The 25409-nt window shown below is 42.8% G+C and overlaps 1 protein-coding gene across 1 annotated transcript; it reads left to right on the top strand.

The window, feature by feature from the left end:
- The first annotated feature begins 7032 nt into the window (after positions 1 to 7032).
- On the top strand, positions 7033 to 14792 carry LOC117526446 (cytochrome P450 2U1). Its single transcript, XM_034188518.1, has 5 exons — positions 7033 to 7571; positions 11490 to 12140; positions 13954 to 14115; positions 14283 to 14450; positions 14556 to 14792. The coding sequence occupies exons 1-5, from the start codon at positions 7148 to 7150 to the stop codon at positions 14735 to 14737; spliced, it is 1587 nt and encodes a 528-aa protein (XP_034044409.1). The 5' UTR covers positions 7033 to 7147; the 3' UTR covers positions 14738 to 14792.
- Positions 14793 to 25409: the final 10617 nt, after the last annotated feature.

The raw sequence follows: 25409 nt of genomic DNA, 5'->3' as shown, positions 1-25409 counted from the left end.
AAGATGGTGGTGTTTCCCTGGGACGGCGGGAGGCCCGTGACAAAGTCCAGGCCGATATGAGACCAGGGGCGACGAGGCACAGGCAGAGGCTGGAGGAGGCCTTGGGCCTTGTGGTGGTCGGCTTTGCCCCTGGCACAGGTGGTGCAGGCCTGGACATACTCCCGGACGTCGGCTTCCATAGACGCCCACCAGAAGCGCTGCCGGACCACTGCCACGGTCCTTCGCACCCCTGGGTGACAGGAGAGCTTGGAACCGTGACAGAAGTCAAGGACCGCAGCCCTGGCCTCTGGTGGGACGTACAGTTTGTTCTTCGGACCGGTCCCCGGGTCCGGGCTCCGTGTCAGGGCCTCCCGGACGGTCTTCTCCACGTCCCAGGTAAGGGCGGCCACGACAGTGGACTTGGGGATGATGGTTTCAGGGGGGTCTGACAGCTCGGTCTTGACCTCCTCTTCGTGCACCCGGGACAGGCCGTCAGATCGTTGGTTCTTAGTCCCGGGGCGGTAGGTGATCCGGAAGTCAAAACGCCCGAAGAACAGCGACCAGCGGGCTTGCCTGGGGTTCAGACGCTTCGCGGTCCGGATGTACTCCAGGTTCCGATGGTCCGTGAAAACCGTAAATGGTACCGATGCTCCCTCCAACAGGTGTCTCCACTCCTCAAGAGCCTCCTTCACCGCAAGAAGTTCCCGATTGCCGACGTCATAGTTCCGTTCAGCTGGGGTCAACCTGCGGGAAAAGTCGGCACATGGATGGAGAACCTTGTCGGACTCCCCGCTCTGGGATAGCACGGCTCCTATCCCTGAGTCAGAGGCATCCACTTCAACAACAAACTGGCGCTTGGGATCGGGCTGCACCAGAACCGGTGCAGTCGAGAACCGGCGTTTCAACTCCCTAAACGCGGCTTCGCACCGATCCGACCAGGTGAAGGGGACTTTTGTGGAGGTCAGGGCTGTCAGGGGGCTAACTACCTGACTGTAGCCCTTGATGAACCTCCTGTAGAAATGTGCAAAACCGAGGAACTGTTGTAGTTTCCTACGGTTCGTTGGTTGGGGCCAATCTCTCACCGCCGCAACCTTGGCCGGATCAGGGGCGACGGAGTTGGAGGAGATGATGAACCCCAAGAAGGACAAAGAAGTGCGGTGGAACTCACACTTATCGCCCTTCACAAACAGCCGGTTCTCCAACAACCGCTGTAGGACCTAACGTACATGCTTGACATGGGTCTCAGGATCCGGAGAAAAGATGAGTATATCGTCTAGATATACGAAGACAAACCGATGCAGGAAGTCCCGCAAGACGTCATTAACCAATGCTTGGAACGTTGCGGGCGCATTGGTGAGGCCGAACGGCATGACCAGGTACTCAAAGTGACCTAACGGGGTGTTAAATGCCGTCTTCCACTCGTCTCCCTCCCGGATCCGAACCAGGTGATAAGCATTCCTAAGATCCAATTTCGTGAAAATTTGGGCTCCATGCAGGGGCGTGAACACTGAATCCAACAGAGGTAACGGGTATCGGTTGCGAACCGTGATCTCGTTCAGCCCTCTGTAATCAATGCATGGACGGAGTCCGCCGTCCTTCTTGCCCACAAAAAAGAAACCAGCACCCATCGGGGAGGTGGAGTTCCGGATCAACCCGGCAGCTAACGAGTCCCAGATGTAGGTCTCCATTGATTCGCGTTCCGGACGTGAGAGGTTGTACAGCCTGCTGGACGGGAACTCAGCGCCCGGTATCAAATCAATGGCACAATCGTACGGACGGTGCGGGGGCAGCGTGAGTGCCAGATCCTTGCTGAAGACGTCAGCAAGGTCGTGGTACTCAGCCGGCACCGCCGCCAGATTGGGGGGGACTAAAACCTCCTCCTTAGCTGTCACACCGGGTGGAACCGAGGATCCTAAACACTCCCGGTGGCAGGTTTCGCTCCACTGAACCACAACCCCAGACGGCCAATCAATCCGGGGATTGTGTTTTAACACCCATGGAAAACCCAAAATCACTCGGGAGGTAGAAGGTGTTACATAAAACACAATCTCCTCCCTGTGATTCCCAGACACCACCAATGTCACTGGCTGTGTCTGGTGTGTGATTAGTGGAAGAAGGGTGCCATCTAGTGCCCGCACCGACAATGGTGACGGTAAGGCCACTAGAGGGAGCCCAACCTCCTTTGCCCATCTGCTATCCAGCAGATTCCCCTCCGACCCCGTGTCCACCAGTGCTGGGGTGTGAAGGGTTAGATCCCCACTCAGGATCGTGACTGGGATTCGTGCAGATCGTCGGGGTTTCCCCACGTGGGTGTTGTGACGATCTAAGGACGAGTGCTGCTGTTTTGACCGTTTGGGGCATTCTCTCTGTGTGTGCTCAGTAGAGCTGCAGAGAAAACACTCTCCACGGATCAGCCTCCTTTGTCTCTGATCTGATCGTTTTTTGGCCCTGCTTGTTTCCATAGCAACGTCAGCAGGGGGAGCTGTTGTCACGTGGAGAGCCCTGGCAGTGGAGCGTGGGGAAGTCGGCTCCCTTTCAGACCCGGGAGGAAGAGGGACGGCTTGTTCCTGACCATGCCCCTCGTCTCGCTGCCGTCGGTGTTCCGTTAATCGGTTGTCTAACCGTATAACCAGGTCGATAAGCCCATTTAAATCCCGCGGCTCGTCCTTCGCCACCAGGTGCTCCTTAAGGACCAGAGACAGTCCGTTTACAAAGGCGGCGCGGAGCACAACAGCGTTCCAGCCGGCTTGCGCTGCCGCGATGCGGAAGTCGACTGCATACTTCGCTGCGCTCCGACGCCCCTGCCGTATCGACAGCAGCACACTTGAAGCGGTCTCGCCTCTATGAGGGTGGTCGAACACCTGTCGGAACTCCCTCACAAACTCAGTATAAACCGTTAGGAGCCGTGAATTCTGCTCCCAAAGCGCCGTAGCCCAGGCGCGTGCCTCTCCTCGAAGCAAATTTATAACGTAAGCCACCCGGCTAGCGTCTGACGCGTACATGACGGGACGCTGTGAAAAGACGAGCGAGCACTGCATCAAGAAGTCCGCGCACGTCTCCACACAGCCTCCGTACGGCTCCGGAGGACTTATGTATGCTTCAGGGGACGGTGGGGGGGTTCGTTGAACGACCAGCGGAATGTCTGTTTCTGGCACACGGTCAGCAGGAGGAGGTGCTGCAGCAGCGCCCTGAGCATGCGCTTCCACCTGGGCGGTGAGAGCCTCTATCCTACGATTGAGAACACTGCTCTGCTCGGTAACTAAGACCAACCGAGCGGTAAAGGCGGTTAAGATGTGCTGCAGCTCACCCAACACGCCTCCTGCTGGCGCCTGTGCACCTCGCTCTTCCATTGGCTGTTCAAGCGATGGTTGACGCCCCTCGGGATCCATGACGCTGGCCGAGAAATCCTGTTGTGAAAGTGACGTGACACGGACCCACAACAGGGGGCGTTAATGAACGGACAATGGATAAGCCAAAAGTAACAATTTAATGTTGTGAATCGCACGACGACGTACAGACAATAACAATATGGTGGACTGTCAATCATACACCAGGTGACGTGTGGGCAGGCTCGACGATAGAAGACGCCTGGCGAGAGAAGAGCTGGATCCCCACAGCTTCCACCACCAACGGAGCTGAAGAACACCGGAACCGCCAAGCCCTGCGCCCCAGGTGGCCGCTGTCTTCAGCAGTCAGACCCGGTACTGCTGGCAGAAAACAGAGACAGTCCTGATGAGTGTGAGTTCGCACACTCAGTAATCCCACCGTCTGTATGCAGTAAGGAGGGAGAACCTCCACCTCCAATCGCACACTCGTGCAGCTCCTGGTCAACCACTTATCTGGGTTGGGGTGTGAGGCGAAGCCGTCGCTGTCACACCAAACGCCAATTCCCCAGACAAGGCAACACTCCAGAAAAACGGCTGCAACAGAAGTTCAGGTTATACACACAAAGTGTCAGTCAGCAGAGAAATTACCTGAATGGTAGCTGATTTCTCGGTGGGGAGGTGGAGTTGCAGTCCGGCCTTTATGGTGGTGGTGATGAGTAGTGGATGAGTGACAGCTGGTACGGATGATGAGTGACAGCTGTCACTCCTGGTTGCTCCGACGCCCTCTCGTGCTTGAAGCCCGCACTTCAAGCAGGGCGCCATCTTGTGGTGGTGGGCCAGCAGTACCTCCTCTTCAGCGGCCCACACAACATAGTCCATGAAATATACAATTATTTTTTTAAGGTTATCCGGATCTGGATCCAGATTCTGGATCAAGATTTCTGGATAAGATTACACTTTATATAGGCTTTGAAGGATTACGTCAAAACTACTTCAGGGATTCTCACCAAATCTGCACCACAGATAGATATTAGGGCATAAAAGACTCCACTGAATTTTGGAGCTGATCCGGATTGTCAGAAATCTCTAATTGCTCTTGTTAAACATGCAGTCCTCTTTAATGTGAAATCTGAATGTGTCAGCAACAGTAATAGAGTCATAAGTCCATTTTTAAGTATTTAACAATGTTTAATGCAGTTCATTGACAAATGAAATGTAAATATGTGCAAATATGGCATGAAGACATTAACTTGGCCACAGAAAGGGCAATAATTTTAAACAAAATAACATGACACCAAAACAATTACATTGTTTTTAGTTACTGCTGGAGAAGAGAAATATCGATTGGACAACTGGCCCTACAACGGCGCCCTCTTGTGGCTACAACTGAAAGTCATGTTTGCCACCAGTGTGGCAGGCTGCCTAACAAACCAACAGCGAGTCTGCATAACCTAACACCCCAGAGCTCCTTCTATGGAGCTAAATCCAGGCCAAAAGTTTTGTAATCTGAAAATAAAAAAAGACTGAAAAAATAAATTTTGAAATTGAAAATTCAATGTTTGTTGTTGAATTTTATAATCATTTAAAAAGTATTATTAAAATAAAAATAAGTGTAAGATATATATTTTTCAGTTTTAACCGGAAAAACAACTGCAGGAGCTAAAAACAAAGCAAAACAAACAAAAAACCCCAAGAAGTTTGTTTACTCTCCATGTTGCCAGGGCCCTACAAAGAAAGAAGCAATACTTTCTCCAAAAAAGGACAAACCTCTCGAGAAAAGAAGCCCCAAATAACCACCTAGTAAAGAAGTGCTCAAATGTTCTACAAATAAGCACCACAAATAATTATTGCTTTACAGGTCTTAGGATCAATTTCCTATATTTTGTTCTCTCTATGTTGCAAGGGTTTCCTCCCATAAAAACATGAATGTGAAATTTTCCTACCACTACCTGAAGGCAGTGCCTTTTGGCCTGAAGGGTATTCCAGAAAACTGGGTTGATTTCAGTTTAAATTCCACCTGAATGCTGTCTTAAAAGACTCTCACATCCATTAATTCAAGTAAGCAGTGATTTGAGTTTTAGCAATTGGTGCAAGGTTCTTCAACTCTAAGTAAAATGCCCATCAAAAGAAAGAAAAGGGCATTAACACAAGAAACCAGCTCAAATCTAGAACTGATTCCAAGTGTGACTTCTGGCAATCTGGAGCTAAATTTCACACATTTTTTTAAAATCCACTGCTGTTCCCATAACTTAACTGGTTAAGCAACAGTAAAAAATTGCACTATGCAGTTTATCAAGTCATTCACAGCCACAGAAGCCTATGACTCACAAACAATGTTCATGTATTCATCCCCTTAATTGTCTAAAGAAAACTGGCTGTGGCAGAGGATAATTGCTCTAAATTCATCCAATGCCACCAATCCAGTGCACATTTTATGCATGTATTTTAAATAGCTAGGATGCACTTGGGTCTTGGATGGCAAATAAATGGTAAATGGACTGCATTTATATAGCGCTTTTCCATCTGCATCAGACGCTCAAAGCACTTTACAATTATGCCTCACATGCACCCCGATGTCAGGGTGCTGCCATACAAGGCAGCCCACGACACACCGGGAGCAACTACGGGATTAAAGACCTTGCCCAAGGGGCCTTAGTGATTTTCCAGTCAGGCGGGGATGTGAACCGAGGATCTTCTGGTGTCAAACCCAACACCTTAACCACTAGACCATCACCTCCCACGAACATGATGGCAACAATACAAACAGTCAACTAGTCCCTTGCAGGGGTGCTCAAGTTCGGTCCTCGAGAGCTACCTTCCTGATACTCTTAGTTGTCTCCCAGACAAGTTGTCTCAGGAAGGTAGCTCTCGAGGACCGAACTTGAGCACCCCTGGATCGTCTACAGCCAGATGAAAAATGGGCATCCCCTTGGCATTGTCCAGTTGGGATCCTCAACACTGTCGCACCTGTACTTTGTGGTTCATGCCCTGAGAAACGCATCACATGGCCAAAACGTTGTAGCTGATATTCCCTCACAATACAAGTGGTAGGCATCATCTGAGTCTGCTGAAGTAACCATTTGTTTGAAACAAAGTCATTCTCGTGATACCCATGGCTCCTCTGAAGAGACCAAGTACGAAAGACATCCAGTTGTCTTCGGCCACTAGTTGGTATCTAAGTCTCACAACCATATAGTCACACAGGACACACTAGGACCCTAAGGCCTTGGACCTTTGTTCTTCTGCAAACATATTGGCACCACCAAACACCGACAGCGACTTCCTGACTCCGTAAAATCTTCCCAGGCGTCTCTTGATCTCAAAGTCCAACAACCCATCAGGGACATTAATGTCCCTGCAGGAGTCCAGAAATTCACTGAAAACCTGTTTATTAGTCTTGATCCAGGACAGTAAAACTGAAGCCGACCAGTCCATCAATTCAGTTGTTGGTCATTAAACCATTCCTAAACATTTTTAAAGGATTTCTCAAAAACAGAGGAATCCTCAAGTCAAAACTTATGAACAATGTTTTAATTATGATTAGGGTAGTATACAAAAAGACAGCGATACCTTGCACTTTAATTCATTATGTTAAAAAAAATTGACTTAAAATAAGCCGACCTGACAACACAAGACGCACCAATCACATAAGGAGTAGTTCTGTATCCACCAATAGAAAACGCGTAACGGTGAAACGTCGCTTTTTGTTTATCAGCTGTTCCGGAAGAGCGCGAGTCGGTCGCTGTATGTTGATGACTTTAGCAAAGCTTTGAAGTTAGTTTTTGTTAAAATGGGATGAAATTAGCGACGCAGGGGTTCGGTCTTTTGGACTAAATGACACCATGACGTCGTTGTCATGGCTGCAGCAGCTACTCGGTTCGCTTTTATCCCATATAGACGGTTTAGCGTTAGCAATATTTCTGACGCTGTATTTCTCGCTCTATATTCACTGCAAACGGCGGAAAGTCGGTAATATTCCTCCCGGTCCGACTCCGTGGCCGGTAGTCGGTAACTTCAGTCGTTTTCTCGTCCCTTCTTTCGTGTGGAAGAGGACTGAAGGAGGCCGCTCCGCCGAGGCGTCTCCTCAGGTGGTTTTAATGCAGCAGGCCAAAGTTTACGGTGATTTATACAGTATTTACGCAGGGAGGCAGCTGATCGTTGTGCTGAATGGTTATGACGTCATCAGGGATGCGCTGTCGGACCATGCTGACGTGTTTTCTGACAGACCAGACATTCCCGCCATCACCATCCTGACAAAGCGCAAAGGTAAAAGACTCACTTTATTCAGCCTCATTCTTAAATGCGGCAAATGCACTTTAAAGTTAGTGTGCAGGATTTAGTGTTATCTAGTGGTGCAGTTGCAGATTGCACTTCTTTGGTGAAGAAGGTTCATGCTCCCATGCCTTCTCTTGTGAGAATCGGCATGAGCCTCCATATCACGCACCAGCAGGGAAGGCATCCAGGGCCAAGACACTGCACGTTTTCCTTGCAACCAATCACCTCAGCAGGTGATGCTCAGGTGTAAACCCACCTGCTGAGGTGATTGGTTGCAAGGAAAACCTGCAGTGTCTTGGCCCATCATGGTACATGATTGCCCAACCCTGTATAGAGGGTTTTCAATCACGTGACCGATTTGCTCCTGTCTGCATCATGGATTACTATGCGGCTGCCGCATGAAAGAAAATAAGAGAGAATGAAAGCTTATTACAAGGCTTTAAACCCTCGAGATAAAGCTATTTATTGTGATCGATGTGTAACAGTTGGTTCATTGGATACATATGTTATACCTGATAGTGAATTTAATGACGATGTAACAAAGTGGCTGGCAGTTTCACAGCGTAAGCTTAACCCTCTGGGGTCCGAGGGCATTTTTTGGACAGTTCACTCGCCTGGCATAAATGTTTTATTATTGCTGTTAACAGCTCTCCCTGCATCCCACAATCAAGTTTTGTCTCTTTTTTTCAGGACAACCTGTGCCTTCAGAATATATGTTTTTGTTGTGTTTTATAAGTGTAATAAAGGTTTACAATCAAAAATAGGCAAAGAAAAAATAAAGTGAAAAATAATTTTCCACACATTTATTCAAAACACACAGCAAACTATAATAAACAACTGTTTTGACACGTTATAAAGGTAATTTGAAGTCTTGTGTGAAAGTCTGTACAACAAAAAGGTTCAAACAATAAACACAAATGCACATTTTGAACAATATATACAAAATGGTCTATGTATTTTGTTGTCCATTGATATGGTAAACAGTGCTTTACACAGAGAAAGCAACAGAGTTATCCAGTAACATTCACATGCAAACTAGTGGAGCAATCCTGATAGTTACACACTCTTTGTTTGAGCACGTGAGATTGTCATCAGAGGCACTCCGTGTGCTCCTACTTTCACTGATTGCTGTGCATAATGGCACAGGGCACACTGAGTATGTACTTGTTGGAGCACCCAGGGGGCTATTCAAACGGGCCAACTAGTAACACATCACTCCTGAAAACGATCTTTAGCTTTTCACGTGAGGTAAATCTGCCCTACGATTGGATTTTGGAAAACCATGTCACGGTGAACCAATTCTGATTGGACACTCACATTGCACACGTCATCACACAGCTTCTATGAGGAGTACAAAGATGGCCGATGGCTGGCTCCAAAGTCCGCGGAGTTAACTTTTCAGCAAAAAAGAAAGTAATTTTCTATCTCATATCATTCAAACCTTATTTATAATTTAGTAAAGCTTGGTCTTAGCCGTCGTATATGACGCGTCGGCCCCAGAGGGTTAATATGGCCAGAACCAAGCAGACCACCTGTAAATCCACCGGAGGAAAAGGTCAGAGGAAGCAGCTCGCTACCAAAGCCACCTGGAAGAGCTCTCCGGTTACCGTCGGTGTGAAGAAGCCTCACCATTACAGACCCGGCACCATGGTGCTGAGAGAGATCCACCGCTACCAGAAATCGACCAAGCTGCTGATCCACAAGCTGCCAACCAGGTCAGCCTCGCCAGCCTCCTGCAGAGCATCACAGTGGGGCTCTGAAAGCGGAGGTCGGTCTTGAAGTCCTGAGCGATTTCTCTCACCAGGCGCTGGGAAGGGCAGCTTGCGGATCAGCAGCTCGGTCGATTCCTGGTAGCGATGGATCTCTCTCAGCGCCACATTACTGAGCCTGTAACAGTGAGGCTTCTTCATGCCGCCGGTAGCCGAAGCGCTCTTCCAGGCGGCTTTGGATTTATGGGCGGTCTGCTTGGTTCTGGCCATATTAAAGCTTCCTTCACATCTGCTGAGCCAGGTCTCTCTGTGTTGCTTAGAAAGCTTGCAACACTCCACTACTTGATGCACAATAACTTCTCGTAGGCTGTAAAATGAGCGACCTGCCTCATTTTATCACCTCTGTATGAACAACTGACGACATCACAAAAGTTGACCATTGTTGAAGCTTCTGCAATTGTTTACCAAATGCACATAGTGTATCACAGCGGCCACCGCATCGTAATCCAGAATGGCCGAGGGGCGCAGAATCACGTGACTGATACGTCACATGAAAACCCTGTATTGTGTAGAGTTGAGCATCCAGTTGTTTTTTCTTTAATCCTCTGATGACAGGCCAGCAGCGGCCTCCATGTGGGGTACCATTTCCATGTAGATATGAAGTGTTCATTCTATTTGTATGAAAACACACTGATTCATTGTTGCACATAATTATGCACTATTGAACAAATGGTTACACTGCTAATTAACACCACTAAAGCCTGTGTACTGTGCTTTAAGTAACCACACTTAATAGCAACCTCATAGTTGAATACTGCAGTGCAGCAGATAACTGAAAAAAATCTTCCAAATGGTGATGCAAGTACCAAATTTGGCAGACATGATCCAAAGCAGTTTCAGTAGTGCAGCAGATAAGAGAATATTTACAGAGGAATCCTTCAAATGGTGATCCAAGTGCCAAATTTGGCACAAATACACCTTAGACATTACCCTTTTGAAAAGGCAGGTGTCCAATTGAATTTTCAATAGGCAGTCAGGTAGGGGTCAATTGAAGTATTTCACAGGGTCAAAATTAAAACATGCTCCAATCATACTGAAAACTATACCATATTATTTGTCTGTTCAGAGATTCCAAAAAGATATAGTTTTGGACTATCTATGACTCAATGTTATGAGGTAAAAAACAGCAAGAATGGTGACAAAGGTCAGTTTCAGTTTGTACAGAGGTCAAAAGTTAGTAGCTCTAATTTTGGGAAAAATTAATGCAAATTATTGGTTGTGTTAATGGGGTTTTAAAAAGGAATATTTTGCATCATGTGTCATGCTTAATTATCATATTACGGGGTAACATATGTCACATGTCATTGAATCCAAAGGATGTTGACATTGTTTAACCTTTACTTTGTAGACCAAGCACTCATCACAGTCAAAACTATTCCATTTATTAATCCTATTGGCTCATCTAATAATTTGCGTGTTTGTTTTTTTTTTTGTTTTTTTTTTACAAAAACTGGAGCAACTTTAACTTTTGACTCCTGTACAAATTGGAATTGACCTTTCTCACCATTTCTGCTATTTTTCACCCCATAACTCCATAGGATTCAGTTAGATGGTCCAAACTATACCTTTTGGAAATCTTTATGATCAGACAAATAATATGGAATATCTTTCAATATGATTGGAGCTTTTTTTTTTTTTTTTACCCCTGTGTAATTTCTTCACTTGGCCCCTACCTGGCTACCTATTGAAAATTCAAGTAGACACTCTGCTTTTTCAAAAGAGTGATGTCTAAGGAGTATTTGTGCCAAATTTGGTACTTGTATCACCATTTGAAGGATTCCTCTGTAAATATTCTCGTATCTGTTGCACTACTGGAACTGCTTTGGATCATGTCACACTGGACATCATATCTTGCAAAGATAGTCAGGTCCATAAGCACATGGACAGTGATGTGTTTTTTTTTGGGGTTTTTTTTTTTATAATTTTACCTCTGTATACCACTGCAATAGCTTCCAGCCCTCATGAGCCTTAATTGGAATAAGCAGTTTCAGAAATTGTCTCGAGTAATTTTTTATAATTAATTAATCAGTTTTCTTAAAATTAATTATTTGAGATCGTAAAATTTGGCCTTGACTGACTTGCTGTTTTTGCTTGGATTGTTTGTGGGTAAGTTGCTGTTATGTTTTTAATTGAATTTCAGGAATAGTTTTTGCACCTTATGGGCCAGTGTGGAGAAAGCAGCGCAAGTTCTGTCACACCACACTCCGTAACTTTGGCCTGGGAAAGCTGAGCTTAGAACCTTGCATCTTGGAAGGACTAGCCAATATCAAGACGGAACTGCTGCGACGAAGTGAGGAATCTGGCAATGCTGGTGTGGATATGGCTCCTCTCATCAGCAACGCCGTGTCAAATGTTATTTGTTCAATGAGCCTAGGCCAGCGCTTTCATCACGAAGACCACAACTTCCGTACTCTGTTGGACCTGATGGCACGTGGGATGGAGATCGGCGTGAACAGCCCTGCCGTCCTTATCAACATCTTTCCACTCCTGTACTACCTGCCTTTTGGGGTGTTCAAGGAGTTGCGACAGGTGGAAGAAGACATCACAGTGTTTTTAAAGCGAATCATTACAGAGCATAGGTCAACATTAGACCTTCAGAACCCACGGGACCTTATCGACATGTACTTGATGGAGATGTTGAACCAGGAGATGGCTGGAGAAGAGGACAGCAGTTTCACAGAGGACTATCTCTTTTATATCATAGGAGATCTCTTTGTTGCTGGAACAGACACCACATCTAATTCAGTGTTATGGATTCTGCTCTACATGGTGTTATACCCTGATATCCAAGGTAAAAGTTAGTCCTTAACATTCTATCCTTTACTAGCTGCTTAGACATAGTTTTGAAATTTGGCAACTTGTGGCACTATCTTGTGCATAAATGCCATCCACATTGGGGCTGAGGTGCACCTGCCCTCCATGGTTTCTTTGTGTAGCTGCTGCAACCACATCTGATTAGTTACTTCTGGTGTTTCCTGGCTGAGTACAGCTGATGTTAGTAATTGGCAGTGGGTGGAGCAGGGAAAGTTGGGAAAGCATGCAGGGCAGGTGATCTCCAGGAGCAGCTTTGGTGACCCCTGTCTTAAACATATGTAACCAAACAGAGTTATAATTAAAACCAATAAAACATTGCATCTTTGCACAGGCTAATGTGGCATTTTGGTTCAAATTTCTAAAACAATTATCTATACATTGGCTTTTTGACAAAACAACAAATACTATGAAGTTGTGGACATAACCTTCTTTCTAAACAAGTCATAATAGATTTTTCAGGTGGTCAAATGTTTAGGTACCATGTTTTTTTTTTTGTTTTTTTTAGTATTTGGTGGTATTGTTTGAATTATTCTGACTCAGACAATTAATATAGCCTTAGGGGCATATAGGGAAACAGGGCCATGTTTAAAAAAAAAAAAAAGCTGCATGTATTGGTCAAGAAAAGCCATGGCAACCAAGGAAGAAAAATGCCTCAACATTTGAAAACCATGACTGATACCGTCATAAATATAGTTTTGTTTGAGGTACCAACTACCAAATTTGGTGCATTTTGTAATTAAAACATCTACTTTCCAGTGGTATGGTTGGTTGGGGGAGTCGGGCATTGTCATGCATCAGTAATATGCACTTTAACTATTTTGTAGGTCTGGAAGTATTTTTTTTTGGGGTACATTTTTTTTTAATATACCTCAAGTCCATAAGTTTTGATTTCTTTCAGACATGCACCTTTGTACTTGCTATAAGAAGGTACTACAGCAGGACTAGTGTATTTAAAAACTTGAAACAATGTGTTTCAATGTGATATTTTTAAATATCTACAGTATACATGATTTTCAGCATGACATAACTTGGCAAATGTGCAACTGCAGACTAAGAATACTAGAAGGTGAAGACGTCTAATAATGTAGCGCCATACTTCCATATCACAAGCATGTAGTATGAATAGTTCCAAACAAGTAATGATTTGTGGAACATTGTGATTGTTGCTCACGAATAGGCCCCCTCCTCCAATCACCACCATCCTTTTGTTGAAGCCTATGTATTTCACAACCTAACAAAGGTACCAGTCAAAAATTTTCCACACTAGTTGTTTGGTTTCTTGCCATTATATGAAACTGGGAATAGAATGACCCTGTATTTTGATTGCTTTTGTAGTTGATATGAAGAAAGCTTTTTATTACAGCTTCAGATTTTACAGAAATGGGTGTAGTTTATGTTGCATAATACATATTTTGATCCATAGGCCTTACCGGACATCTTCCCCTACCAAAGTGGAAATCATTTGATAAAAGCCACCGTTTATCTGCTTCCTGTCTTAAGACTGTAAAATGACTGACTCAAAAACCACAGCAGTTTCACTACTGTACCATTCACATGCCAAACAAAAACACTGCATGTTTGAGTATGTTCTGCCCATCCATGTGTAATTTCATGGCTGTTGCACAGGATATCTCAGGAACTGCAGGTTGTACAGTTTTGGCAACGGCTTGCAGCGTAGCTAGTCGTGCACCATGGGAAAACTTTACCTTGTTACATGTCATTTTTGCTCCTTCACGTCTACAGTACTACATCAGTTACCACTGACCAGATTTTCCTATTCTTGATCTCAGAGAAGGTACATGCAGAGATTGACGAAGTGGTGGGCAGACATCGTGTCCCGTCTCTGACTGATAAGGGAAGCTTGCCTTTTACTGAAGCGATGATCATGGAGGTGCAGAGAATGGCTGTTGTCGTGCCTTTGGCAATTCCTCACATGGCCACTGAAACGACAGGTAAAAATCCACTTTTCACTAATTCCTGAGTTAATACTCAACTACTTGGTACCCTGAGGAGTAACTACACCTCAAGGAAACTGAATATTATGTACAGAGCTGTGTGTTGTAATAAAGAGCACAGATTCACCAACGTAATGCTGTAATTTTTGCTTTCCTTTCACCAGTTTTCCGAGGCTACACGATTCCCAAAGGGACCGTTATTGTGCCCAACCTGTGGTCAGTTCATAGAGATCCCACTGTGTGGGAGAACCCGGACACTTTCAACCCAGCACGATTCTTGGATGCAAATGGAAAGCTTCTAAGAAAGGAGTTCTTCATACCATTTGGAATTGGTATGAAATTCTTAGTGATTCAGCAACAGTATTATGAGGAATGAATTATGCTTGTGAGTTTCAGGTGTGTCAGGTTCTAACGATTTCATCCCTCGTGGCCCTCAGGCCGCAGAGTGTGCATGGGAGAACAGCTGGCTAAGATGGAGCTCTTCCTGATGGTTACCACCTTAATGCAGGCGTTTAGCTTCAGGCTACCAGACAGGATGGCTCCTCCTCCTCTGCAGGGACGGTTTGGCTTGACGCTGGCACCGTGTTCATACCAAGTGTGTGCGAGTCCTCGCTCATGATACTGCCTGGAGAATTCACTGTTGCTCTGGACCTTGAAAACTGCTAAATTATTATTTTGATATGTCTTTCAGGTAAAATGTGATGAGAGGACAACATTATTAGTGTGCCCATGAAATTTAACATTTCATGGGCACACTAATGCTTTTTTTTAACAGAGCAACAAATTTTCACCACAGCATTTCTGAACATCCTAGTTTTATTTTGGATACTGAACACTATTTTATTTTGCACACCAAAGCAACATTGCAAAAATCATAATCTACCCAGGTTAAAATTATTAGCCCCCAGATGCTAATAGTCAAGTATGTATTTTTTTGCTGGATAACAGCCTGCAGCTATTTGTTGTAGTTTTCAACAAGTCTCAGACATGTTTCCTGAGGATTCTCAGCCCATTCTTTGGTGAATCTCTCAAGCTCCTCCAGATTTGATGGTCTTCTCGCATGGACCTTGGTCTTCAGTTCACCCCACAGATTTTGAATGAGATTCAAGTCGGGGCTTTGTGGGGGGCCAGTCACACTACCTTTCACTTTGGTCTTCTGGAGGTAGTTTTGGGCCGTTGTCGTGATGGAAGACAAAGGGAAGACCCAGATCCAGTTTTGTTGCCGACTGCTTGAGATTTGCTTTCAAAATCTAATGCGCTGAAGCATCCCCACAGCATAATACTGCCAGTGCCATGTTTCATTGTGGCGGTGATGTTCTTTGGGTTATACCCTTCTCCATTCTTTTTTCAAACATAAGCAATGTCTCTATGGCCAAAGAGGTCTAGTTTTGTCTCATCTGACCACAGGACACGCTTCAGTCTGGCTTTAAGGTGTCTCTTTTGCAGAAGTGGGGTTTTTCTTGGTGTGCAACCTCAGTGCATTCCTGTCCAAGGCTCTAGTGATTGTCTTCTTCGAGACGACAATTCGGAAATACGCTGTAACAAATGGTGTTTGGTCAGTTATCACAGCGCTTTTTTTTTTCTTTTTTTAGAAAATAATTTATCTGCTTGTTGATTTGAGCCATTTCACGCTCCTGTTACAAAACAGTGATTGTCGTGCAGTAGTAAAGTTTCCATCTGGTAATCCAACCGTATGGGTTGGAATCCCATGGCATTTTTGTTCTTTTTATTTAACCAGGGTTATTTAACCGTGGGCTTCTGTATTGTGTCCCCTTTTATGTATTATTTATATCAACCCAGTGATATTCACTAATTATAGAGCTGGTTTTTCCTCCACATCAGCGGTGTGATGTGGTGCACTGTGTTCCTGCTCGAAAGACACCATCGCTTGCACGAACCTTCGCACCAGGATCGTGCATGCCTGCCTGTCGGCGCAAAGTTTTGTGGTGCGCTAATTCAAACTGTTTTGCTGTAATTTGACCAAATTCGTACTATGTGTGAAGGGGCCCTAAAGTACATCACTGCACAACAGGGGTTTGTGCTAATAAAAGATCCATTCTGAAGGGGGCTAGTCATTTTGACCCTGGTAGTTTTTGTGAACTTATTTTGTTTCTGTGTGCAAAGTAAACTAATTTAAGCATCCAAAACAAAACTAGGATGTTTAGAAATGCTGTGTTGAAAATTCTTTGCTCTGTTTAAAAAAAAAAAAAAAAAAAAGCACTAAGGAAAATTTTGGAGAAAGCGTTAAATTTCATAGGGGTATGTATGTGCACTGCCTATTTCTTAACATCCTTTTTTTTTTTTTTTTTTTTCCTTTTAACCCTGTGATGATCAGAGCGAGCACAGGATTATTGGACTCGGTCTACAAAATTTCAGGAAGTAATTCTGTAAAAAAAGTAATGAATACGTATTTACATGTGTATTTAGGAAAACCCAAATGTAAACTAAGCCTTTTTTTTTAAGTTGTTTGTATGTTTTTAATAATAAGGGCACTATCTTACTGGGCTGTGCCTGTTGGGGAGTAGTGGGAGACATAAATTTGTGATGAAATGTGCAAAGTTCAGTTGGTATCTCGCTGAAATGTCACTATTGTCAACAAGGGTTCAGAATCGGTGTGTGCTGCTGTTATGCTGCTATAATATAGTTATGTGTAAAGAAGCTGTAAAAATGCCCCAGACTGTAGGCATCGGGGGGGAAAAAAAGCACTGTAAATAATAAAATTAAATATAATAATAAATGGTTTGCATAGTGGCAACACACTCAATGATAACAGATTCGTCCAGCAGAGACAACCTCCCCCTCCGTCTCATTGGTAAATCCACACTTCTTTGGTGTTGAAAGAGTAGATACAGATGTACTTCTTGCTTCTCAAAGATGACCGTATGCACTCCTCCCTGCACACTGGCTGAGGGGCTTCTCTGGATGACCACCTCTCCACACATGGGCTGGAACAGCCACCTCTCTGTCTGTAAATTGCAGAGGATAAAACAATAAAATATTGTGCTCCTCAATACAAACAATCACACAGTCCAGATTGCGCAGCAGAGGGGCTGCTGGGCTCTCTTGGCCACTTCTAGATGCACTTATCTCTGCTATTTGGGCATGCTGCCATGGCACCTCGTACATTCTGTATGGAATGTGACATTCTCATTTTTGTTTCCAATCACTCACAATGTAGGTTCATCTGTTGTCAACCCCCTCACAAAGGTCCCGCACATTGAGTTGTGAAAACTACATTTAGTGGAATTCGTGACCACTACAACGGCTCTGAATATGGCGAGGACCTGTCGCATTGCCAACTCTGAACCATTCAAAATTCAGGTGTGACACCCTGTGACTCACGCAAGGGGAGAGTGACGCCCAGTGCATGTCACATGAGTGGAATTCCCTCGCAAATGCCATTTGCAAGCTGTTGCAGCCCAGTGAGATAGTACCCTAACAGATTATTTTATAATGTATATTTGTTTAAATAGGAATAACTCTAACCCTTAGGGTGAGAGGTTCGGTCACCCGTGGGGAGCTCGGAGTAGCTCGGCGGGTCGCCTTGGCTGGCACCTAGCAGCTGACTTAGAACTAATGCGGACTGGGGGAATCCGACTGTTTAATTAAAACAAAGCATCACTTTGTTCTTTCCTTTGCTCCTTCGCATGGAAAGGAGCCAGATGAGGTGGTTCGGGCATCTGGTAAGGATGGACATGAGAGATGGACATGAGAGAGATGGACATGCCTGGACATGTTCCAGGCATGTCCATCTGGGAGGAGACCCAGGACCAGGTGGAGAGCTTATATCTCCACACTGGCCTGGGAACACCTCAGGAACCCCCAGTCAGAGGTGGTCAATGTGGCACGGGAAAGGGAAGTCCGTGGTCCCCTGCGGGAGCTTTTGCCCCACAACCTGAACCCGGAAAATGCCGGATGCCCTCCTGACACAACTCCACATTACATGGAGAAACATGGCAGGAGTGGGGTTTGAACCAGGAACCTTCCCCACTGAAACAAAGTGCACTAACTACTTGACCACCAACCCATTAAAAGCCAAATCACTTAAAACAATTTCTGCGTGCAGAATGACAGCAAAATAACTTTAAATGGTAGATGCATAATTGCACCATACTAATTAACTGTGCAATAAATTTAAAACTTTGGCAGGTCTGTAATAATATAAATAACAGGTGCGAATTTCTTAATTGAGAAAATGATTTTATTTATTGATTTTTTTTTTCTTTATTATATTTTAATCAGTTAAATATTGTAGGTTGCACACAGTTGTATGTATAATTTTAGGACATTTCAGTTTTCTTTCAAGAATATACTGTAATTATTTATTTCCTGTCCAACTTGTTTATGTGGAGCAATCTGTCGATAAAATAAATCCTATTTAAAAATGTCCGACCTTCATTTGAAAGTTTGGTTACATGTAAAATTTCAAGTTTTTCGCAGTTTAACAAAGTTTTTTTTATTTTTTGCTTCCATATTTGCCATGTAGGATCTCTCTCTGTATATGTGTGTGTGTGTGTATATATATATATATATATATATATTGTACTCTGCATTGATTTACATTTATTAGATGGGACAGAAAAGCCAACACAGTTTAAGTTGACAAATTAACTCTTGCAAGGAAATACTATAAAGTGTGTGTGTTTAAACATTTAAAAGGAACTGACACTGGGGACCTTAGGTTGAAAGGATATGCACATGAACACACACAGTCAGCCTTATATATTAAATCATGACCTGCTCACTGGAGCCCTTATTTTCGCAGTTCACATGGTACTCAGGTTAGGTAGCAAGCATCACACTTTACTTACTACGTAGTAGCGGCTGGCTAGGGTGCCCTTTAATTAAAATCCGAACGGGCCCAAAGCACTTGCGCACGTGCGCTTTAATTACAACCACGACCCGTTCACTGCAGCCATTATTTTCGCAGTTCAAGTGCTACTCAGGTCAGGTAGCAACTATAACACTTTACTTACTACATAGTAACGGCTGGCTAGGGTGCACTTTAATTACAATCCGAACAGACCAGCATGCACCACGTACCAGTTAAAGCACACTTTTTTCAATTAAAATGTACCTGCTGTTTGCAGCATGCCAGAGCATTGCAGTGATATGACATGCTATCACCTTTTATCGTCATTCATCTGAGTCTCATGCATAGAACGGGTAACTCAGCTAGTATATAACACAATATTGTTTTTTACTTTTTTGAGAGACCACAATGGAAATAAGTCTAAAGACTTTTTTGTGTCATCCCTGTTATGTATATTTATGTTTTGTCCACAATATTGAAATTGCACAAGAAAAAAAAAAAAAATCCTTTTTCGGGTTTGTCCACGGGACGGCCAACAGGTGCTGATGCAGAATCAAATGCAAATTACGACTCCAATTCCGTGTTGTTTTACAAGGCAGTTATAACAACCCATAGGATTGGTCTGTGAGTGGGACAACCCATTGTGATTGGACAAAGGGAAAAGCGCATTACATTTATGAAACACCTCTTTTTGTTGAAGAACTGAAAGTTTTGGGCTTTGAGAGTTTCAGGCAAATGAATTACAAATTTCACATAAATTTTAAACACAAAACTTAAAATGTTCGATTGGTCAAAAGAATCCATAATTAGTGGCTCAATCTGCTGCCAAATATTATCGTGGCGCCGCTCCGCTGTCCGGATTGGCTGATTACTCGGGTGGTATGAAAAATATTACCTGTCTGCGAAAAGGGTGTATTGCCATTTATTCTTTAGTGTTTTATCCAATCATATTGGCGTATCATTTATAGGTATATGATAAGGAGCGTTATTGCTGTTATTAGGTTTTGTTTCTGTATAAATGTTTCTTTGTTTACTATGTCAGCCTCTAAAACAGCATTGTTTAAACACTGTTTGACCCGGTTGCCCTTTAAACCACTTATATTCTGCGCATTAAGTTACAGTAATTGTTTATTTTTTAATTTTTTCCTTTATTCACTCACCTCTTTGTACTGGTGCCTTTGTGTGAACTCTATATTGTGACTTAAGTGTCACGTTTGTTATTTAAAAAATAATCTGAATTTAATAACTTAGCTTTGTAAAGATAAGTAAGTTTTTGTTTATTTCATGACATGTTTAAATGTGTTATGCTTTATTACTTAAACACTAAGATGTTTCTTTAAAAAACATTAACCCATGTGATCAAAAGTACAAATTGTAGCATTCAGTCGAATTTAGTTCGCCCGGACTTATGATTTAAATACTTTATAATTGCAGTTATCAAACCAATGGAGTTCAGTGTTTTAACTTAATATTCTACTACACATATTACATTTACATATTAATTATCACTACACATATTTACAACATTTACCTTGTAGCCACTTTCAAATGAAGCTAAACTTTCCTCATTTCGTCTCCGTCTTTCTCCTCGCGCTTGGTTCACTTTTTTTTTCTTGTGTCAAGTTACATTCCGGTACCGTCTTTCAACGTACTTCCGGATTGACAGGAAATTCAAAAATAAAAGCATGATAAACGTCTAATGGACATTAACTTGACCCCTGGGTCATCACAATAACGGTTAGTTCGCTCTGACGTCACGCACGTTAGACAGAAGTATTTATTTGCTCGAACATCACTCACGTTGACCAGAAGAAGCACGACCTCAGAAGGAACAAGACGCAAATACAGACTGCACCTCCTAAAAAGCATTTTTATTAACCAAATACGCTAGTTTTTGATTAAATTCTGTTACAACTGAGAGGAAATTGGAGAAACATTAGAAGTGAACGTTTACAACAAAACACAGGTGAGTTCTTAATTCATTTCAGTGTTTGAAAATATAATATGAAGATAAACTGTGACTATTAATCCTGACAATTCATATTTTGTGATAAAGATGATGTGTGTGTTTTTGCTTGTGTGTTTTAAATCATGCATTTATTACCTCTGCCAGTGAAGTTGGACGTTTCGTTTTTGCCCGTTTGTTTGTTTGTGAACAGTCTGGAGCCCACAGTTTTTCAAATATCTTTATGAAAGTTTTACTGAAGATTCATGTCCTGACAGGCAAGAAATTATTCAGTTTTCAAGGTCATAGGTTAAAGGGCAAAGCTAGGAAAAATCTCAGAAAATTGTAAAAATCCCTATCTTTTAACATTGAATGAATTTTTTAAAATTCATAACTGTCAAAAAAGATAAAATTTCTTTTGAGAGGGTTATGTAGGATGGTATCTTTTATTGGCTGCCAAAGTTTGATCCGGATCTGATCCAGATTATAGATTTTGTGGCCATTTAAATTTAACATTGAAAACCCCATTTAATGTATATTTTACATGATATCTTCATCAAACGTGCCCCAATCACTCATATTTGAAACTGATGTGCAGACTGGCACTCACTATCACCTGACAAAGTTTGATCTGGATCCGATCTGGATTGTGGATTTTGTGGACATTTGAATTTAATATTGAAAAGCCCATTTGGTGTACATTTTGCATTGTATCTCAATCAAAAGTGCCTCAGTCACTCTCATTTGTGACAATTAGGTGCAAACTGGAATGCTCAATGAACAAAGTTTGATTCTCGTCTGATCCGTATTGCAAATTTAGCAGATATTTAATTTTGAAAAATTCATAACTGTTAAAAGCCCTTTGGATCTATATTTTGTATTAAATTTTAGCTCATGAAAAGCCCCTTCTAATATGACTTTGACCTTGAATTTTTTTTCCAAAGTAAAAATTTATGGAATTAGAAACTAGTGTTGGTGGAGGTTTGCACTTTAGTTTTGTGCATGATTTTGTTGGATTTGGATGCAGATTCATCATCTATGTTGTTTGTTGTATCACACTGCAGTTTTTGTTGCAAGCATTCTATATTTTCTTGAACAGAAATGAAAATTACTTTGGTTTTTCTGGTCACGTTCTGCTGAGATCTCACCTGTCAGGTTTTGTCCCTCCCTCCACTCCTGTCCGTCCCCCAGTTTTTGCCCCTCCCTCCACTCCTGTCCGTCCCCCAGTTTTTGCCCCTCCCTGCACTCCTGTCCGTCCCCCAGTTTTTGTCCCTCCCTCCACTGCTGTCTGTCCCCCAGTTTTTGTCCCTCCCTACACTCCTCTCCATACACCAGTTCACGCCCGTCCCTCCAGCTCTGCACAGGCCAAACCTCACACCAAAAAACCTCCCAACTCCTTTATGATTTTCTGGAAGGAGCAGCACCCCCATGTGGTGGCACAACTCCAAGTGAAAAATTGTGCCACTGTCAACAAAATTCTGGGAGAGATGGTGAGTGTTGCCTGCACACTCTTGCACATGCATGATCTTGTAGTTGTGTCAGTGAGAGTGTTAACTGACCGTGTGTTGTCGTCTGTTTTCAGTGGAATGCTCTGTCTCCACAAGAAAAGGAGAAATATCACGAGCTGCAGAGACAAGAGAGCAAGCGGTATTATGACGAACAGCTGGACGGAGCTCCCAACAAGAAGGTGAGAAAATAGTCAGATCATACATGTTGTATGTTTATGTCACACACACGTGACCCTTGACATTTATGAAGTCTTAATGTGTGTTTTTTTCTGCTTTTTGTGTGCAGGTTAAAACCGCCGGGCCGTGACTGACTCTCAGGCAAGAGTCAAGACAGAAGTCACATGACCAGAGCAAGAATTTTAGCTGAGGAAGCTTCTGTGATTTGAAGCGAAACGTCCTCGCGTCAAGCAACCCAGTCCAGTCGAAGATTCAAGCTTCTCTACTCAGGCAGCTTGACAACAACCAGCGCACTTTATTTTTTGTGTTTGCTTTGCTTTCCTGATGTTTGAAAATATTTTTGTAAATTAAAATATTTGACTGAATTCATGGTTTTGTGTGTTTTTGTAAGAACTGACAGATCACCACAAGGTGGCAGTAGTGAGGAATGGGCAGCCGTCTTTGAAGAAAGAAACAAAAATGAACAGTTACAACAGCACATGAGTTTATTCAGTTCAAAAAAGCAATAATAATGATAATAGAGTAATTAAATAAATAATAAACAGGGTAATAATTAGTTTTTAACTTTCTGAAAATGCTTTGATCTCCAAACCTTTAAAGAACCCATAGTGACCTTAGTTTACTTCATTTTCTCAACCTTCACTTCAACTATACCTTAAGAATCAATGAAGTAAAAGTAAAATCAAGAAATAAATCTTTTGGGGCTGAAACCAAAAATACAAGAAAATTAAATCAAAAAGATATATAAAAGCAAAACATCGCAGTGCAACTTGATATTAAAAGCCATTTAAAAAAAAGTCTCAAGCTTTGAATGAAAAAGTTCTCTGTCAGAAATAGTGAATAAATCAGGAGGTAACTTGTTCCACAGTTTGGAGCCAGTGACCACAAAAACACAAACGCACAAAGCTCATATTTTGTCCTCAGGACTTCTAAATATATTTGACCAGATGACCTCAGTGCCCTGCTGTAACTGCAGAGTTAAAATTTCAGACAGGTAAGACAAGACCATGAATGGCTTTAAAATCAAACGTTAAAATCAGTTCTAAAGCGAACTGGAAGTCAGTGGAGTGAGTAACGGACAGGGGTAATATGCTCACTTCTGGAAGTGTTCATTACAAAATGAGCATCATATGTTGCACAAGCTGGAGGTGAAGGTAAGACAAACACCAGACTAAAGGGAAGAGCTGATGAACACGTGAATGACCTCAAGATCACATCAATTGATGAAGGACTTCACTTTAGACAGAGTGTGAAGGGGGGGTGGGGGGCTTGTTTTGACAAAGGCGTTTATCTGTTGATCAAATCTCAAACAGCTGTGAAATATCACTCCAAAATTCTTAACAGCTGGTTTTAAATAAATTCAGTGCACGTGAAAAGTTTTCACAACACCTCACTTTTTTCCAGTTTATATTGCAACCTTATTCCAAAATGGAGTAAATTAATTTTTTCTCTCAAAAATCACAACATCCCATAATGACAACATGGAAAATGTTTTTTTTTTTAATATTTGCAAATTTCTTAAAAATAAAAAACTAAGAAATGATGTGCATATAAGTATTCACACCCTTTCCTCAACACTTTGTTGATGCACCTTTGGCAGTAATTACAGCCTCAAGTCTTCTTGAATGTGATGCCACAAGCTTGGTGCACCTTTCTTTGGGCAGTTTTGCCTATTCCTCTTTGCAGCACCTGCCAAGCTCCATCAGGTTGGATGGGGAGTGTTGGTGCAGCCATTTTCAGACCTCTCCAGAGACGTTCGATTGGATTCAGGTCTGGGCTCTGGCTGGGCCACTCAAGGGCATTCACAGTTGTCCTGAAGCCACTCGTTTGATATCTTGGCTGTGTGCTTAGGGTCATTGTCCTGCTGAAAGATGAACTGCTGCCCCAGTCTGAGGTCAAGAGCGCTCTGGAGCAGGTTGTCATCCAGGATGTCTCTGTACATTGCTTCATTCATTTTTCCCTCAATCCTGACTAGTCTCCCAGTTCCTGCCACTGAAAAACATCCCCACAGCATCCTTCTAGTCAAATACTTAACTCTTACCTTACTGTGTAAATTCTGCTGAACTGTATGCCTTGTTGTCACAACAAATCAAAAAGATTTTAAAGGAACTGTCACTTCTTATGACCACAATTTATTAAATAGTTTACAAATAATGAATGTTTGTGAGTTCAATGGTACAAATATTTCATGAGGTGAAAGATGGAATCTGATAACTGCAGAGAGTCATTTACAAGACATTTTGCAGATGTTAGTGTGCACGCTAACGTCCGCTAACTCGAAGCTAACTTCCTCTGGAGTTAAATTTGTCTCATTAATACCTGCAAATGCACAGAGGGTGATCTACAAATATTCCTTGATTTGCTCACCTTCCACTGTGAAAACCTAAATATTGTTTTTGATTGATTGACTGATAGAGGGGCTTTATTGAACATGTACAAATTGTACATAAGACAATTGGATCTTAATAATTAAACAACTGCAAATCCTAAAGAACACAATGCTTATATGGCCGAGGGTATTTTAGCATTGCGTTATATTTAAATAATTAATGTGCATTTTATTGCATGAAATAAGTATTTTATCCAATAGAAAAACAGACCTTAATATTTGGTACAGAAACCTTTGTTTGCAATTACAGAGGTAAGACGTTTCCTGTAGTTCTTGACCAAGTTTACACACACACACACACACACACACACACACACACACACACACACACACACTGCAGCAGTTGGTCCATTCCTCCAATTAGATCTTCTCCAGATCTTTCAGGTTTCGAGTTTCAGCTCTCTCTAAAGATTTTCTATTGAGTTCAGGTCTGGAGACTGGTTAGACCACTCCAGGACC

The sequence above is a fragment of the Thalassophryne amazonica genome, chromosome 15 (genome assembly GCF_902500255.1).
Source record: "Thalassophryne amazonica chromosome 15, fThaAma1.1, whole genome shotgun sequence".
In the NCBI taxonomy this organism is placed as follows: domain Eukaryota; kingdom Metazoa; phylum Chordata; class Actinopteri; order Batrachoidiformes; family Batrachoididae; genus Thalassophryne; species Thalassophryne amazonica.
This window is presented reverse-complemented; position numbering and strand designations above follow the sequence as displayed.

Bases quoted from the DNA above. Each gene is read 5' to 3' on its own strand.
- LOC117526446 (XM_034188518.1), top strand. From the start codon at position 7,148: ATGACGTCGTTGTCATGGCTGCAGCAGCTACTCGGTTCGCTTTTATCC. The intron at 12,141-13,953 runs GTAAAAGTTAGT...TCTTGATCTCAG, and splicing joins GTTATACCCTGATATCCAAG to AGAAGGTACATGCAGAGATT. The intron at 14,451-14,555 runs GTATGAAATTCT...CGTGGCCCTCAG, and splicing joins CTTCATACCATTTGGAATTG to GCCGCAGAGTGTGCATGGGA.